This window comes from Centruroides vittatus, unplaced genomic scaffold, assembly GCF_030686945.1.
Source record: "Centruroides vittatus isolate TY-2023 unplaced genomic scaffold, ASM3068694v2 contig_875, whole genome shotgun sequence".
Taxonomy (NCBI): Eukaryota; Metazoa; Arthropoda; class Arachnida; order Scorpiones; family Buthidae; genus Centruroides; species Centruroides vittatus.
In genome coordinates, this window is record NW_027122567.1 from 3,454,648 (window position 1) to 3,474,414 (window position 19,767).

Consider the following 19,767-nt stretch of genomic DNA (forward strand, 5'->3'; position numbering starts at 1 on the left):
AATGAAACCCTTGGGAGTACAGGAGGGTCTAATGATGTGTTCACTTGTTTATAATCGATCAGCGCCGCCGTAACTTATCCGTTACAATTCCCAGACACGCACCTGTTATCAAAGAGTTGACCGTTACGATTTGACCGTTACGAGATTGACGGTTGCGATTTGCGCTGATCGATTATAAACAAGTGAACACATCATTAGACCCTCCTGTATATGACACTTTTCAGCTGGACACGTTGGGTAGTGTACACTGGGCAGTGGAACAGTATATGTTCTGGTGTTTCTTTCCCCCTCTTGCAATCACACATTCCGTTGCCTTTGTTCAAGAAACGTTTAAGGTAGTGTTTAAAGCCGCCATGCCCAGTGATGAACTGCGTTGTATGGAAGTCAGGAGTGTAGTGGTTCGCTTTGTTCCTCTCTTCGATGGTTGGGAAAAAGTCAAAAGTGCTCCTTCCCGTAGAACCAGTGGCCCACCTTTCTTGCCACCTACTGATAGTGAATTCGTGGAGCTGAGCTTTGACCCAGCTGAGTGGGACGAGGGAGAAGGTAGGTTCCGCTATATTACAGATGGTCTTCTTTGCTAAGAAGTCTGCTTTGTCGTTTCCTAGTACTCCGGAATGTCCCTTGGTCCAATGGAAAGAGATGTTAATGTTTTTCTTTGCCAGCATGTTGGTCATAAGCGTGATGTCCTTAATAAGTTTTAGATTTGTGTTTAGTGCCTGGATCTGATGGAGCGCCACCTTACTGTCGCTAACCAAAGCTATCTTTACCTTGGCTCCTTGTTTAACTGTCCTCTGGACGTATTTCAATGCGTTGGAGATTGCCAGGCTCTCGGCTTGATTGATTGTACAGAATGGACTTAATTTGAAATACGCCTGATGGATCACCCTACTGTTGTTGTTGAGGTGCACAAAGGCAGCCCCTACACCCATTGGGCCTTTCGACCCATCCGTGTAGATAGTGGTGCAAGTCTTCTCACGAATCCCAGAGTTAATGTCCACCACTGGGGGCACGGTGGCGGGGTGCACTAGACTGTAATCATTATATTTATCGATACCATTTTTGAGAATGTTTTCAGCTATGGTTTTAATCCGAGGCGGAGTAGTATTGCAGGTGACCAGGTGAGAAGGGAAGTGCTTGAGTTGGAATAACCAGTACCTACCAGCCGCCTTGAGGTCGAGAGGGACGGTGTTGGCTATCACTTGCAGCCCACTGGTCGGGGCCGTCCGATAGGCCCGACACACAGTAATGAGACAGCAGCGTTGAATTGTTTGGAGTTTTTTACTGATTTGTTGCCTACGGGTAGCATATCCCCAAACCTCGGCGCCATACAAGACAGCCGGCTCGATCACACAATGGTAAATAAGAGAAGAACTTTTGTGGCTGAGGCCCCAAAGGTTCCTGCTAATGGACCTAAGAGCGTGCGACATGGTCACTGCTTTTTGCTTTACATAGTCCATGTGGGGCGACCAGGTCAATTGGCTGTCGACTTGTATTCCAAGATATTTGATTATGTCTGTACACCTGATTCTCTCATTCCGAATTTTTATTGATGGCTTTTTATTGAGCGGTTTCTTCCTTGGGAATACGATACAAGCACACTTATTGGTGTTGATGATTAATTTGTTTTTGACAGTCCAGTCCTGGATGTTGTCCAGCAGGGAATTCATTCCGCTTTGAATAACTTCTTGATTCCTGTGGTTCATCAGGATAAGGGTATCATCTGCAAACCCTATGATTTTGGCTTTCAAGTTGGAGTGAGCCTTATCCTGGATGTGAAGAAGACCATTGTATAGTATTATCCAAAGTAGGGGGCCCGAACTCGACCCTTGGGGGCATCCCCTAGTAATCTGCTTGATGACCATCTTGCCAGTTGGGCCCAACTGTGCTTGCCGGTGCGTGAGAAAGCTTCTATAAAGCCCAAGGATGTTAGAAGGGCAATTTATGTTTTTCAAGGCCAGAATGATGGCCGGCCACCAGGCGTGGTTAAATGCCCCCTTAAAGTCTATGGCTACAGCCAGAGTATGTTGGTCTTTCTTCTTAGCCTCCTTTATGCTGTTGATTAGTTCCTGGAGGGCCAAATTTGTACCTTTCTTTTTTCTAAACCCATACTGCAGAGGGTGAAGGGTGTTGTTGAGTTCTGAATGATGTTGGAGCCTCCTAGCCATAAGGGAATCCAAAATTTTCCCCATTATCGATAAAAGCGAAATGGGTCGGTAGTCATTCGGGGTGTTTGGCTTGTCGCATTTCGGTATCAGCCTAATTTTTGCCACCTTCCACCTGTCCGGGAAGTGTTTCATTTGTAGGCATTTGTTATAAATTACCAGGAGGTGGGCTGGGATTGCCCTAAGAGCCCCTTTCGCCATTTGTCCGGTAATTTCGTCTGGACCCGGCGCCTTCCTGTTGTTTATTTTCCTGAAAAGGGTGGCAATTTCTGTCATTGAAAAATTTTTGTCAGTGATTTGTTTATCCTCTGTCATGCTGCACGTCCTGATGTGATCGTGGTACTGAGTGTCTTCGCTGGGGTTATCGTCAGGAAAGAGAGCATTAAGAACATAACTGTAAGTTTCCTCGATGCTTTTGGTATAATTCCCGTCTTCCTTTTTGACCGAGCAGGGAGTGTGTGCAGCTTTTGTTTTGTTAAAGGCTATATAGTACGGTATAGTCCATGGCCCTTTCTCACCCACCCTGTTGCAAAACTGTTTCCAAGATTGTGTTCTCGCCTCATTTATGGCCTGTTTGTACACTTTTTTGATTTTTAAGTATTCCTGACGTAGGTCCTCCTTACTGTTTCCGTTAGCCTTCCTGTAGCCTCTTTTTGCTTTTCTTGTTTTCTTCCTCAGATCCTGGAGGTGCGAGTTCCACCAGGCTGTTTTTGTGGTATGAAGTCTCTCCTTAGTGGCTAGCCGATATGCCATGTGTAAGGTATGGGTTAATTCTTCAATAGCGTGGTCCAGCTCCCCAGTGGTTTGGATGTTGATAAGAGGGTCAGGCTTCCAGAGAGTTTTGACCAAGTCTTCGTAGAGGTCCCAGTTTGTGTGCTTACTGATGGTGCAGATGGCAGGAGGAATGGTGCAGGCAAGTATTGTGAGGATGTAGTTGTGGTCACTAGGGACCATGTAGTCCAGAGTCTTGCAGGAGTGAACAGACCCCAGTATCCTATTGTTCCCTATGCAGACATCTATCCAACTCTCACCCTGGGCCGAAGAGAAAGTAGGAAGGGGGGAGGTGTTGAGAGAGTGGAAGTGGTTCTCCTCCAGAAATTCCCTGACGATTGTCCCCCGTGGGTCTTCCTTTTTAGCGAACCACAGAGGGGATTTAGAGTTGAGATCGCCTGCCAAAAGGATCTGGTCAGTCCCTAAGGCTCGTATAGTGTCTCGGACTTCCTGAAGGGGTCCGAGGATGGGGACAGAGGGAGGAAAGTATGCTGAGATGATGTAGCAGTTGAGGTTGCTTTGCTGAATACTAATCGTGGCATGGTAAGTACCGCTTAATTGCGGATGGAACTGAACAATTAAGTGGGGGTTGTAAACAGCCACCGCAGCCAAGGTAGGTCCTTGAGAAATGGCCTCGAAAACCCTGCATTTACCCAAGAGGGCAACCCTGTTTTTAAAAGTGTAGGGTTCCTGGAGAAGGGCGACATCAATATTTAGGGTAGTGACATCCAAGGCAAGCTGGGAAGTTGCGGCCTTACTTTTCTGTAAATTGGCCTGGAGGATGTGAAGATTGTGCTGGGGAGGGGTGATACAGGTGTTTGCAGTTATAGGATTGCTAGCTGTACTTGCTGTTGTAATGATATTATTGTCCATAGTTGGTTTGCATGATGGCCCTTGATTTCATTTTCTGCAGTGTTGGGCATTTCTGGTCAAATGCATTGTGTGCTGTGTTAATCTTTTTCCCCTTATTAACCATGTCGTTAGCTTCGTTGCAGTTTATACACCTGGGCGCCTCCTCCCTGTGAGGGCATTCGTGGAACCTATGTTCCTCCCCACAGTGACTGCAAGTCACCAGCTGGTCACACTCTCTGGCATAGTGGCCGTAGCCGCAGCATCTGAAGCACCTCAATATATACACGAAATCATCTACCCTTATGTTGCTCCATGATAACGCGACATATTTTTCGTTGATCATTATTTTCCTAATTTCTGGTGTGGTCGTTACAATAATATGCCTGCACTTCTCCTTAACGTTTCCTCTCTTTAGGAAGGATGTTATTTTGCACTGCTCTAGAAAGTTTTCCTGTGCCAAGTTCCCCCATATTTTATTTTGGCTGTAGAGAGTAGGAAGGACTTCATTGTCTCCAATGTATTCAGGTACATTTAGCATAATTAATTTAGGTTGCCGTCTCTGAGAGAGTTTGGTGTTCAGTTTATTTGAAAGTTCCGGGACTTCCTGGACTGCTTTCAGAAGCTTGGCCCCATCTCTATCCGAGCCAACCCTTACACAAACTCCATTTCCCCTGACATTTCTGATTGATTTAATGTTCACTCCCAGTTTCTGAGGCTCTATCTTGGTCCTCAGAGTTTTAGAAATCTCTTGCGAATTTTGTCCGTCGCCTTCTTCGCCCGGTTTGGGGTACAAGAGTAGTGCCACTCCCCCTCCTGGGCCCTCCCTATTAATCTTCCCGGTAATAGCCTTACTTATTGTTTTTTGTGGTAACACTGTGGTTTATGTTAGCCTTTACAACATCGGCGAAGCTTTTCTGCATGCCAGTGTCAGTGACTTGGGTCTTCCCCCTTATTTCTTTAAGGACTCCAACTAACTGGTGGACACACCCGTGTAGCTGCGTAACCCTCTCCCTAATTTCAGCCCTTTGAAGGGTGTTCGGACCCGACTTGAGCGGAGGACATAACTTCATAATTCTATCAAGCAGAGATGCTGCTTCTACGATAATCTGATTTTCGATTGAGGAACCCATTTCTTTTGGCCTAGGCATTTCCTTGTGTGATTCCTTATGTGTTACCTTCAGTGGAGTTGAGACCACCATAGGCTGTATGCCTCCTGGGACTTCCATTTGACCCCACCAGTAAATAATATAATTCAGAGCAAATAATAAAACCAATTTTAAATCCGATGACTAATTAAACGAAAACCGTTGGAACCGTTGTAACGGCCGAGCGAATGTCCGTTAAGTGGAAAGAAGCAGCAAATTTGCCAAAGTTTCCAACTTGGCCTAATTTAAAAAGTATTATGGTTCCAGTAGCCAATTTTGCAGCCAAGATTGCTGAAGCCGTCTGCTTTCCAACGACACCACTTTAGTTGGCGGATGGAAAACCAGCGGCCCGATAGAGCCCGCCAAAGCCCGACTTAGAACCGGTAGAAACCTCAGATAATCAAGTCTGACGGTCCGGTTGCCGGTCCCGAAGCCCAAGTCTCCAAGTGCCCGTAGCCACCGAAAGAATTGGTCCACCCCACAAAAGTGACACCAAAGTGATCCTTAGGACAACCCGAAGCGAAAGATGCAACTCACCCCACAAAACCAGTTAAACCCAAAGAGTAATTACGCGCAAAACATGAGCTGAAAATAACCCAACTTACAGTCGATGAACTCCACCTTGCGGATATTTTTTGTACTGTCTACATAAAATCCTGTAACTCAAATTTTCACCCACTTCCCAATTAATTTAAATGCTAAAACAAAAAGAATTTCAATAATTCAGTGTTACATATGTTAAACTAAAAAGTAGAAAATAAAAAATATAAAAAAAAGTTTTAAAGAAATGCTTTATTATTATTATAATAAAGCATTTTATTATGCTTTATAATAATAATAATAATAATAATAATAATAATAATAATAAAGCATTATGTTAATATTATAATAAAGCATTATATTATGCTTTATTATTATTATTATAAGGAGCATACACAGCTGCATATGCTCTTTATAATAATAATAATAATAATAATAATAAATCTCTCCGTGGTAACCACCTGGTCGTGGTGGGAGAGCCCAGTAATTTTACTGATCCATAGGGCAATACAGGCTGGAGCATAAGCTCCTGGTAGGGACACCCATGCCAGTAAGGTCTATGGGGAGAAATGAAGCTAAGAGTGACCACACCCACATTCTGTGGAGATATTTATTATGGTGATAACTAGATCAAAGTGTGATACCGGCTCGGACGTCGCCCGGGTTAACAAGGTCCGCGTTCGTGGGTTAGGCAGAGGCTCACGTTCGAAAAATAGGCCACAGTCTCCCCTGGTTACCGGTGGCGAAAGCAGCACCGGCCCAAGCATGGCTACTGCAATGCCCTCAACAGATGTGAGGAACCAACCCAGCCTTGGTGTTTCTGTGGCAATGCATCCACAGACCACAAAGGCTGGAAAACCACGCCAACGGATGAAATGGACAGTAGAAATGAACGAGTTTATAATCCGTAATTATTACACGATCACAAAACTCGAAACACACATGACAGCATACAGACAACAACTACACCATAGATTCACACAACAGTATCCTCATCTCACTGTCACCGAACAAAGGATTGTTGATCAAAAAAGAACAATTATACACAACAACCTTATTCCACAAACAACACTTGAACTTATCAAACAACAGGTTGCTGATCAAATACATCAACAGACAGAAACATCTAACATTAATGAAGATCATGTAACCTGTCAGAATAATCCAGCAACAAGCATTGATAATAACACACATACAACAATTACCACTAATGATACTACAGACACTTCCTCATCCATCACTGATAACATAGACATGGATTTAGTTAATATGCTCTCACTTATATTTCAGGAAACACTCACTAAATATACAGGTACAGATCCCACACAATGACCACGAATACCAAAAATCAACACATCAAAAGAAGTAGGAAAAACACTAAATTATGTAAACACTCACTTACTACCACACTACATTCATTCAATTTCTACCCTCGCAGACATTCATACATTAGTTTATGCTGGGGCAGTCACAGTAGTGACACACCATGGACTGAAAGTACAATCACAGACAAATACACAGAAAACAAAATTCTTTCACAAGCCTGCCTGGCAGAGAAGAATAGAAACACAAATAAATGACATTAGACAGCAATTAGGCAGGCTGACACAATACACTAAAAACAACATAACACCCAAATTAAGGAAACAGCTCAAAAACATTTTCAAGAAAATAAAAACACACACAAAACACGAACATCACAACACACACATTACAGAATACATTGATACACTAAAACAAAAACTTGCTGCCAAAGCACGTAGACTCAAACGATACAAAACATGTACACTACGAAAACAACAAAATAAATTATTTACAAACAATGAAAAACTCTTTTACAGACAAATTAATAACAAAGCAAACACTGATATACAGCACAGTGGCACACCAACAGAAGAAGAACTCGCAACATATTGGTCTTCTCTTTGGTCCAGTGCTGTCACGCACAATGCTGAAGCAGGCTGGATCGAGGAGGAGAACAGAAACTTGCACAACATACCAACTATGCCCTGTGCTGAAATAAGCATACATGATTTCCAATACACTGTTAACAGAACACACAACTGGAAGACACCTGGTGTAGACAACATTCACAATTTCTGGTACAAAAAGTTTACATCACTGCACCAGGAACTAGCTAAACACCTAACACACATCATCATCAATCCACAAGACATGCCAAAATTTCTTACTCAGGGCATCACCTACATGAAACCTAAAAACAACAATACCACAGACCCCACACAATACAGACCAATTACATGTCTTTCAACACTCTACAAATTATTGACATCCTGTATCGCAAACAAAATATACAAACATATTGAAGAACACGACATTCTAACAGAACAACAAAAAGGTTGCCATAGAAACCACAGGGGATGCAAAGAACAGTTACTCATAGATTCAGTCATTCTACGGCAAGCACACAAACAACACAGAAACATACACATGGCATATATAGACTACAGAAAAGCATTCGACAGTGTTCCACACAGTTGGCTGCTACATATTCTACACATGTACAAAATACATTCATCACTTATTACATTCTTCCAAAACACTATGCAGCACTGGAGAACATCACTACATCTCAGGGTTAGTAACACTGCCATACAAACAAATCAAATTTTTATTAAGCAAGGAATTTTTCAAGGAGATTCCTTGAGTCCTCTCTGGTTCTGCTTAGCCCTGAATCCATTATCCAACATGTTAAACAACACGCAATATGGTTACAATATCAGACACGAAAAAACAACACATTTTACACTGTCGCATCTCATGTACATGGATGACATAAAACTTTATGCATCCACACAAAAACAACTTCATCAACTCCTACAAATCACACATTCATACACCAAGGACATACAAATGGAATTTGGCCTAGATAAATGCAAAACACTTCACATAGAAAAAGGAATTATGAAGAAAGAAGATTTTGCACTTGGAAATGGAGACGTTATTGAATCCATGGAAGAGGGCAAGTTCTACAAGTATTTAGGCCAAACTAACAGAATATGCACAAATAAAGCAAAGATTAATTAAAGAATACCAAAGTAGGTTAAATGCTATTCTCAGAACAGAGTTAAATGCAAAACACACAGTTAAAGCAATAAACACATATGTCATCCCAGTACTCACATATTCTTTTGGAGTTATACATTGGACTCACACAGATCTTGAGCAACTCCAAAGGAAAACATGAACAACACTTACTAAGCATAAACATCATCATCCTAAATCTGCCACAGAAAGATTAACCCTTCCACGTAAAGATGGCGAACGTGGCCTGATTGACATAGTTAACCTTCACTACAAACAAATACAGTCACTGCGAGAGTTTTTCAACAAAAAACAAGAAACATCACAATTACATAAAGCAGTAACTCTAGCAGACTCAAATAACACACCTTATTAAACTTACACTCACATCATATGGACACAACGCAACATATAAAAAGCATAGACACCATTAAGCAATCGTGGGCTCGAAAGGCATTCCATGGCAGGCATCCTTATGATCTGGCCCAGGATTTTGTTGACAAAACTGTGTCAAACAGCTGGTTAGCTTGAGGATGCCTCTTTGGGGAGACAGAAGTATTCATGATCGCCATACAGGATCAGGTCATAAATACTAAAAACTACAGAAAACACATACTCAAAGATGCAACACTCACAAATGACACATGCAGAAAATGTCACATCATGCCAGAAACTATACAACACATCACCTCTGGTTGCAAGCTCTTGGCACAGACAGATTATCTACACAGACATAATCAAGTAGCAAATATAATACACCAAGAGCTTGCAAAGAAACACAAATTAGTAGACATCCACGAACCATACTACAAATACATTCCACAGACAGAATTGGAAAACAACATGCACAAAATGTACTACGACAGAGCCATAATCACAGATAAAACAATTTACCACAACAGACCAGACATCACACTCATTGACAAACACAATAAAATCACATACATTATAGACATATCCATTCCAAACACTCACAATGTACAAAACACATTCACTGAAAAAATTAGCAAGTACACAGAACTCGTCTAGGAAATAAGGCATCTGTGGAGGATGGATAGGATGCTTATTGTACCTGTTGTTCTCTCCTCTACAGGTGTCATACCACACACACTACACAAAAGCCTGGGCACATTACAATTGAATAAAACACATACATCACACTACAGAAGGCCACTATATTGAATACATGTCATATTGTGAGAAAATTCCTGAATACAGACACACACCACACTGATACACTTCTTTAATTTCTGTTTTGGTTACTATGCCTTGACTTTGGTCTGACATAGTACACAGCCACCGGTGTTAACCGAGTATATCTCACTTAACTCAACATAATAATAATAATAAAAAATAATAAGTAATAGTTAAAACAAAACAGCTGAGAGCCTGAGATGTCAAACTTTGTTATGATGATAAATCCAATATGACTGCCACAGAATACAACACTAGAAGGCATGTGAGATGAGAAAAAAAATTAAGTATTGGCAAGTGAAGAAAAATATTGACAATTTATAAAATAATAGCCATTTGCAAGAACTATAGAGCATATTTTAAAGACTTTTATTTAATTTATTATTATTATATTGTCTTATATTTGTTATTCTCATTCTCCATTGCACTTAAATTATAAATTTGATTCAAACCAAGAGAAAATATTTTCTAAAATGTGTTATTAAATTTTTACTGGAGTTGTCCAGTAAAAATTTAATAACACATTATTTGAGAAAATGTGTGATTTTTTTTTTTTCCCCAAGTAAATGAAAAATTTCAAACTCAGATGCTATTCTGTCAAAATATCTATGTTTGTATAGGCAATTGAAGGCAGATGTGACTTTCTTATGTTTTTGTACAACACAAATCATTGGTAGGATAGGGTGATTATCTCATTTTGATGGAATAAGTAGTCTGTTTACTGATTCATTACTCATTTATTCATTACTCATTTTATTCCATTGTTCTTTTGACTGGGCAAGTCTTTCTTGAACAGCCCTTATATGAAACAAAATTGTCTTATAGTGTTAAATATTGATTAGACAAAATTCAAATAAGAAAATGTTCATTTATACTAAATACTTTTGTTATAAAGAGCAAACATGATAAACAACAAGAATATATATACTATTGGTTGTAACAGCACATGTAACAGATGATGTATGTGTATTAAATCAACAAATATTGTTGGTTCTCTGAAGATGGAAGAACAACCAATAACACGTATGTTCTTTTTATCTGAAATCTATTCTAATTATGATCTCTACTGGAATGCTGCAGGTTAAAATCTGATGATGACTGTTTATGATAGTTGAAAATATTTGTTTACAGCACTGTAGCTATGGCCTGGTGAAAGGACCACATGCCAGGGCGTAAATCCTGGAAGACATAATCAGCAAAGTGATTTTTAGTATCTCAATATAGCTAACAGATTTGTGAGAGCACAAAATCAGAATTCCCCTAGGTGCCAATGACCCTAGCTATGACACTGTTATATTAAAGAGTTTATGTTGCTGGATTTTTTGGTGTTGATGCATTTATCTTTGTTTTGTTGAATTTAAGAAGCATTATTGTTTTAATTATTTAAACTATATTGTGTTCAGTTTGTAATATATTTTAATTGTAATATTTATATGAATATGTGGATATATATTCCATTCTTTATTTATTAATTAAATGGCATTAACTGTCATTAATTGCTGTACTTTAATTAATTGTAGCACCCAGTTTCCTGGCAGCCTTCAGCTGATGGAACAAAAATGATTGGGCACATGATTTTAAAGAAGACTGTTAAAGAAGGTATAAGAGGTGGATCTTCAGCTGCCATTTTAGGATTAAAAGTAGTTGGGGGGAAAATGATGGAAACTGGTCGTCTTAGTGCAGTTATTGAGAAGGTAAAGAAAGGAAGCATTGCTGATACAGTTGGACATTTGAGACCAGGTTAGAAATATATTTATTTTAATAATTAAGTTAACATTTCTTTCTGAATGTATTACATACATTCTTTAAGATCTACTAGTAGTATATTGTTGTGTTAAATCATAAAATGAAAAATTTGCATAAATTACTTTACTTTTTTATTCCAAAATATCATTGGCTTTAATTTTGTATGCTAATAGAAACCTGATAAAATTTCTTCACATGTGGTGATTAATTAGCTTTCACTGTTACCACCTGTAGTTAGTTCCGACTGCTTAAGATGTGGAGAGTGACGTTCCCCACAAGATTAAGGATCTAATATTAAATACAAATAGAAAATTTTTCATATTAGATTTTCTTTTGTCTATTAAAATGTTGTTTTAGATCAGTGGTTCCCAAAGTGGATGCCACTGCCCTGTAGGTGGTGAGTAAATCTTGAGGGCAAAAAGAAGCAAGTGGGTAGCAGGGAGCACTGGAGGCAGAGTACTGAACAGTAATCATAAATGAGGGTTGGGGTCACTGACATCCTTTCCCTTTCCTTTGTTAAAATGGGTAATAAGAAACATTGCATTGCACATTATTTGCTACATCTGACACAAAGTATGAGGTTTATAGAAGAGTTTTTTAAGAATATTTCTAAGCCTTTCTCACACAAGAGAAGATAGGTTAGGGGGCATTGGATGTAATTTTATGGAACTAAGGGGATAATTACTGAAAAAGTTTGGAATTACTGCTTTAGATCTTTATAAATTGATTGTTATTCTTTACAATGAAAAACAGCAAACTGTTTTAATGCAATGTAATGAATTGTAAGTTAATTGAATTCTTCAGAGAATTTTTGCCAGTTTATCTTCACAAACAAAATTTTCTGTCTTCACAAAAATACCATGCACATTCATTATTTTATATACTGTTACAAAAGTAAATAATATAGTATATATAATTAATTTATAATAATTAAACCAGTACTGGAAAGGTAAACTATTAAAAAACAAAAACCGTAATGTTTCCAGCAATAAAAACTATTAATACATAAGAATAAATCTTTTAGCACTTAATAGTGCTAAAAGATTAATATGAAGAGTACACTTTGAAAATATTTTGATAGAAATTCAGCACTTGAAATATTCCTAGATATTAGAAATAATAAAATCCAAAAATACTTTCATTATAAAAATTGTTAGAATAAAAGCAACAAAGAGATAAAGCTTATTAGGAGAGTCCTCTTTCTTTGACATCATTATAAATGAAAATCAAATTTAACTCTTAACCTGCAGATTGATATCAAGGCTACCATTCTAATGCAGGAACATGATTCTTTTTTATTCTTAGGTTTGTATTTGTGTAATTAAATGTTCACATTGTTTTTATTTTATTGAACTTAGTCAAAAGTGTCAATAGCAAAATTTTTTGCTTGTTTTGAAAATTTTAATTTTGATTACATTTCATAAATTTTTATAAACAAAAAATTTATATTTAGTAAATATAAATTGTAAAAATACAGAGCATTCACAAAAAAACCTTTGTCTTTGCCTTTTCAGTCTGTCGTTACACACCAAAAAAATTCATTATTGTGTAGTCATAATGCAAGGTTGCCAGAGGTGGCTTAAATACTACTATTTGCTACCATTTTTGAGCATAGGCATTATGATAGTTGTTTTGAATAAAAATGTGTGGTACAGCAATAGCTTTTACAAATGAAGCAGCTTTTTTCCCCACAATTTTTTTAACATGGCAAGGGCAGATCTACACTTCAGGGACCATAAACTTTTAAATTTCTGGGCCTCCTTTAAAAATTTTTCACACAAATATAAAGGGTCTCCAAATGGAGAAGAGCAGTCCTGATGAAATAGTTGATATAGTTTAAAAATAATTAATTTCAAATATATTTTCTTTAATCTAAAATTATCATGTATATGGTAAAATTATCATATTAGTAGGTATGTTATTAGAAGGATCTGTACAGATCTGGAAAGTCAGGGAATAAGATTTTTAGCAGAAAAACTCAGGGAATCTGCAAATACTGTAAAATCCATTTGTCATTCTTGCTCCTTTTTGATCCGAACATGTCTTTAAATTTGGTTCGGTATAGAGAGGTCTACAAAAACTGGAGTGACCAAACAAATGGCAAAATTTGTTGTTCTTATATCTCGTAAATTATAAATGATAATCTAATGATTTAAATTTTGTTGGATAGGAGGTTTATGTCCATATTTTAAATGGTGGCTAGTGGGGGGGGGGTGTGCAGCTGTGCTGGAAAGGGGTGATGGTTGTGCATAAATACCAAAAATGCTGATGCAGTGTAGCATTTGGGCAGTAAAACTTTGGATCACAAAGAGATAGGCCATCTAAATTTGTTTTGATTTATACAGTGACAGGACCTACAATATTATTTAGAAATAATAACCGATAAAATAGAATTTGTAAAGTTATAAGCTGGTAAGTGTGTGGGTTGAAGAAAATTTTTATAATGTTGAAGAAATTGCAAAGGAAATATGAACAGAAATGTAAAAGACATATCATTGTAAGAAAAATTTAAAAGGAATCAGAAAAGCCCAGAATAACTAATGCCAAATGATGCAGATTGTATAGAGAGAGTAAGAAAATCAAGTGCGTCAACTTTAACACAAACATTTTGAGTGTGTTGCCGTCTGAACCAATAGATAACTATTGATAACAATTAAAAAACTTGGAATGTGGTAACCATCAAGACTTTATTCATTTACTTCTTATTTTTCCTCTAATAAGACAATGACGGATTCAGCTTTTAAACAATTGCGATTGTGTCCCATACACAACTTTCCTAATATTTTTGACCTGCGTGACATTTGGTTAACTCATTGCAGTCAGTTGATACTGTGGGGGGAGGCAAAGAACCATCAGTTAGCTTAACGATATTGTGTACGGGACATTTTTAGATCACATGATGGACCTCATGCAATTTATGTATTTTTATTCATTGTATTCTTTGCTGCTGGCCACATACAGTATGAGGAGATCATCAATTTGTAAAAATTGGCAAGATTCTTATTTGCGATATATCTTCTTGCTCACTGCAAATTACCATCTTCAGATGACCCACGGAATTTTGGAAGTACAGTAAGACCCCGCTTAACACTGATTCAATAAAATGTAGTCTGCTCGAAACCTAAAAAAAAGCTCAAAATTTACACTGATTTAAATTATTGTGGTATTGCATTGATTCGTACATAATACAATTATTTACGAACATGAACCAATCAGCAAAAGGTGTACTTTCTTTAAATCTATGTTTGTTTGGTGCAATTTTCAAAAAAATATAACATCATGGATGCCAATATTGACTTCTCTTGGCAAAAATTAACTGATAAATACAAGAATAAAGTATGGAAGAAGTTATGGCTGAAGGTATCCAAGAATTCTCAATGATAAGAGCCTATTGCTGTATCGTTAGATTGACCAAACTCAACCTAATCGATACAGCAGGACAAGGAGATGTAGATGAGCAGGATATGGAGGAGTTACTGCAGGTTTCTGGTGAGAGCCTTACCAAAAATGACCTTCAAGAACTGGCAGAACAAGGAATTCATGTAGAACTGGAAAATAGTGATTCTGTAAACAAAGAACCTAAAACATTTCTCTACAGATTTCCTTAGTAAAAGTTTGGTAACAATAACCGAAATTGTTGATCAAATTGTAGCGAATGATCTAGATTTTGAAAGGCATGCAAAAGTAAAACGAGGCGTTTTGGATGCGATCTTCTGCTACTGACATTTGCTTCAGGAAAGAAAAAGAATGCAACAAATGACACTAGACGACTTTATCGCAAAAAAAACAAGAATTTCAGAAGAGCCAGAACCTTCATCACAAAAAAAATGCACTTTACATTTCTGTGTGCATATGTTTGTGTGTTATTTAACATATATTATTATACAAATTAATATAAAAATAACTTAAAATTAAAGTAAAATTTGTTTATTTTTGGTTATGTGTTCCCCTATTCCCATTTACTCTATGTTAAAATGACTCATTTAACGTTGTTTCACTTAGCGCTTTGTTGTCTACGAACACATCCCCCACATTAAGTGAAGTCTTACTGTATACCAAAATATAGCCGTAGAGTTAAAATCAAGTTTTCAAAAACACAATTGACAACAAAGCACTTTCCCACCAAACTCCTCTGCTTCCACTATAAGTTTCATTGAGGGATGGGAAGAAATGGATGAATGGACTTTGAATGGATCCGTGCTGGACCGAAAATAGCATGCGATAAGTGATTTCTCTTTCTCACAGAGTGAGCAATTTCTTTTGTTTAAATCATTTTGAATTTCCCACCTGCTCCCTTTAAGAAAATTGGATTTTACAATGTGACATGAATCTTTTTCTTATTTAAATAAAATTTACAAATTAATTTAAGTTAAATCATGAATTTTTTTATATGATGTAGAAATGACATAGCTAATTTTGTAATTGATTTTATGCAAATGATTTTTTGTAAGTGAATAAAGTGTATTTTAATTAAACAATTTATATAATTGTATACAAAATGGATATAAATAGACTTGGTTGAACATTACATAATGGAAAGGGAAAATATAGAGACATTAATAAGTCAGGGAATAATGTCATAATTGGTTATGGAAAGTCAGGGAATCACAAATGGAATTACCTGTACAGATCCTGTATTAAGTGTTATATTATAGGTATAAGAAGTTTTAAATATTTTTGAAGTCATCTTATTGTCATTTCACATTTTTTAGACTATATAAGACATATTATGATGTTGTTAGGGTTCAACATGCATATTAATAAAATATAAACTTAGAATAACAAAATTTGCATAATTATCTTTTTAGTAAACTTGAGTCTCAAAATATCTAGTCTTGGGTCCCATAAGACTTACACATATATGAATACATATCTTTATGGGACTCCTTTTATCTGTTTAAAAAAGTATATAACTATGCAAAAATGTATACTTTTGACATAATACTGCTACAAATTGAAAATAAAGTTTTAAAATTTCAGCTATGTGGGGCCCCTGGATTCAGATGCCTGAGGCTTAACCTTCATTAGTTTCAATATTAATCTGGCACCTGCATAGTTTTCTTGGTAGTCATTTGAAAAAGTGACATTTTTTTTTTTTGTTTCAGTTTTAAACATTACTAAAACAGCAGTTTACTGAACAGTACAGAAAACACCATGTTTCGTTACCAGTGATTATCTTGTTCAACACATCTGGGTTTGCATCAACAGTGTCAATGAAATTGCATTAATTTCCATATGAAATTGACAGTGGTCTGCTGTTAACTCTTTTGGAACAATGTGCTTGCAGACTCTGTGGATTTGCAGATTTTTGGTAAAAATGATGTGACAGCTTCCCACAGAAATGCCACACTTTTTTGCGATGGTGGCTGCTGATTGACACCTGTCTTTACACACAGTCTCTTGAACCTGTGCAATTGTTAAGTCATTGCATAAAAATCTTTCATCATCTTCCACAGACTGTCTCCCATTGGCAAACAGCTTGTGCCATATGTACTGTACATGGCAGTTTTCTTCATTGCTGTTTTACCATAGGCTGTAGACAACATTGTCAGAGTTTCACAAGTCTTCTTCAACAGGACACAGAGTTTGATGTTTGTTCATTGTTCAATGATGAACATTTTGACAATAAACATGAATCCGAAATCTATCTTTCACCCTTTCACATACTCAATTTTTTCACATGTCATAACATGATTGTGAACATAGAAGACTCAACACCAGTGCTCTCTGACTGTGTTTTGGAATTACATACATTTTCCTTTTAACTTTTTGAAGCTACCTTGTATATAAGCAATATTAGTTTGTTTAGTTTGAAATTAATTGGATAAATATTTAAATTGTTAAAATAGTTAAAAAAAGAATATTTTAACAATTCAAATGGTTATTCATAAAAATTAATTATGTGTAATTAAACAGTTTCATTTCTTATTTCAGGCGATGAAGTTGTTGAATGGAATGGACGCTCATTGCAAAATAAGACAAGGGAAGATGTATCTGAAATAATTTTAGAATCTAGACAAGAACCTCAAGTAGAATTAATTGTATCTCGTCCTTTAAGGTGAAATATTTAAATTGATTTTTTAATTTAATTTATCTAATAATTTAATTTAATTATTAAATTTAGTATCATATTTTATAATACAGTTGAATCCTGTTTATATGTTTCTCAGTTGTATGTTTTTTGCTATTGTACATTAAATATTTTCTGTACAATACTTTGTTCATTATAAAACATTTTATATATACAGTAGTGAACCGAAAATCGGAATCAATTGGGGACTGGGGTTGTTCAGATTAGGGATTTGTTCCGATTACGGTTTATGTACGAAAAAATATATTAACCTGTCCGATGTTCAAATTTTTCTTCGTTGCGTGTCGCTTCCTGTTGAATTTTTCTCCGTTGTATGTTGCTTCGTGTTGAATTTTCGTCAATTTTAAGCCTAACGAAAATTTTTATAATAATAATCGAGGCTATCGTATCGTTAAAAATTATTTCTGCATTTTGTACAAACAAAATAAATATATTGAAGAATATAAAAACATGAAAATTATACTTTAGAAGTAAATTTAGTATTAAAAACGTTCGATTCAGCACGACACAGTCCGACTGAAAATCGTGCCGATTACCGGCGATTCCGATTACCGGAGTGCCGATTTACGAGTCTTTACTGTATGTTTTTTCATTTATATGATTTCTCGCTTATATATCATATTTTTTGATAACATACAGAACTTTTTTCTCACTTATGCATTATTCATTTTGAGGTGAAAAAATTTAAAGCAATTATTAAAGAAAATGAAAAATAAAATTATGTATTCACTACAGGTTAGTTCAGGGGTGGCCAACATACGGCCTGCTGGCCGGATCCAGCTTGTGATTAATTTTTCAAAATTAGCTACTTAACTTCCAATAATTGGTGGAATGGATTTGCGATACTTCTTCATGTTTTAAAAAAATTTCATTGTAGAGATTTACAACTTTTGTATTCGTCTGTTATAAATTTACACTATTTGAAGAACGAAAGACCCCACACTCACTGAAACTCGTCTGCCATTCCACCATGTTACTGTTTATACTGACGTGTGACATTTTTTTTTTTGTTTGTACGTTTCTTCACATTGTGAAATGACATTGCGCATGCATCAAGAACTTTTGTTATTTAACATGATTTAATTTTAATATTTCTTCTGGCTCATGAAAGAATTATTCTTTCCACTCTGGCCCGGGGGCAAAAACTGTTGGCCCACCCCCGGGTTAGTTCGTACAAACTACAAATTGCTAACAAATGCAAAAAGCAGAGTGAACAATATGTAACACATGTTGCCATTTTCAACAACTTTTCTGCCAGACCAACATATTGAAAATTTTTGCTTTCCACATTTTGTACTGTGAACCAACTTTGCTAAGTGAATAAAAATCACTTTTTGGTTTTTCATTTGTTTTCACTATTCTCTTTTTCACATATTCGTTCTCATTTAGTTCATTCACAATTCATCATTCTTAGTAAAAGCTAACCTTAGAATGATTATTCTTTCACGTGACTGAAGTTTCAGCATGAGGAGACAATTGATGTCGCATACTGTACAAATATGTGACAAGTCCATTGAAAAAAAGAAACAAATGAAACTTGATTAATTTTTTAAAAGTATATGACTTAATTTCACAATGTTTTACTTTTCCTTATAAATGCTCAAATATATCACATATATAGATATAATAAATTGAAAATTTTTTGTTAAGAATTGCACTTAGAATTCTGTTGTACAGTGTTAATTTGTGCTGTGCTGTACTTTCGTGATGACTATATTCAGTTTGAAAGCAATTCAAAACTTGTATTTTATAGTTTCACTTGTATATTTCTCAGTTAACTTGAAAAATGTATAAATGGAATTCAATTGTAATATATATATATATATAAGGAAATTTTTGTAATTTTATTTTATTTTTTTAAGATTTATCTTTTTAAATAATAAACAAAATTACTTATTTTGCTAATATAAATTTTATAAATTTTTTTTGTAAATTTATTTATTCACATGACTTTAAGCAGTGAGTATATTAAAAATGCTTTAGTTAAATTATCTTTAAAGAAATAAATTTTATAATATTAAATACAACCATATAAATAATAAACATGCTATTTATTTCAAGATTCATTAGATTAAAAACAACCTGCAACAAATTATGTAACTTTCTGGCAATTATGAGATTTTATTTAAAAAAAACCTTTACATTATTAATTATAACAAAAAGGCAAAAGGCTTAATTTTGAGGATAGAAATGAATTTTTAAAAATATTGTAAATGTCAAT

General features: G+C 36.0%; 1 protein-coding gene across 6 annotated transcripts in view; it reads left to right on the forward strand.

Moving 5' to 3' along the window:
- The window catches only part of LOC136983036 (regulating synaptic membrane exocytosis protein 2-like), a 341,614-nt gene that overhangs the window by 119,291 nt on the left and 202,556 nt on the right, over nucleotides 1–19,767 (forward strand). For all 6 annotated transcript variants that reach the window (XM_067279650.1, XM_067279651.1, XM_067279653.1 and 3 more), the window contains exons 5-6: nucleotides 11,230–11,449; nucleotides 17,390–17,513. In XM_067279650.1, coding sequence (XP_067135751.1) covers nucleotides 11,230–11,449; nucleotides 17,390–17,513 — 344 coding nt within the window. The remainder of the gene's footprint in view (nucleotides 1–11,229; nucleotides 11,450–17,389; nucleotides 17,514–19,767) is intronic.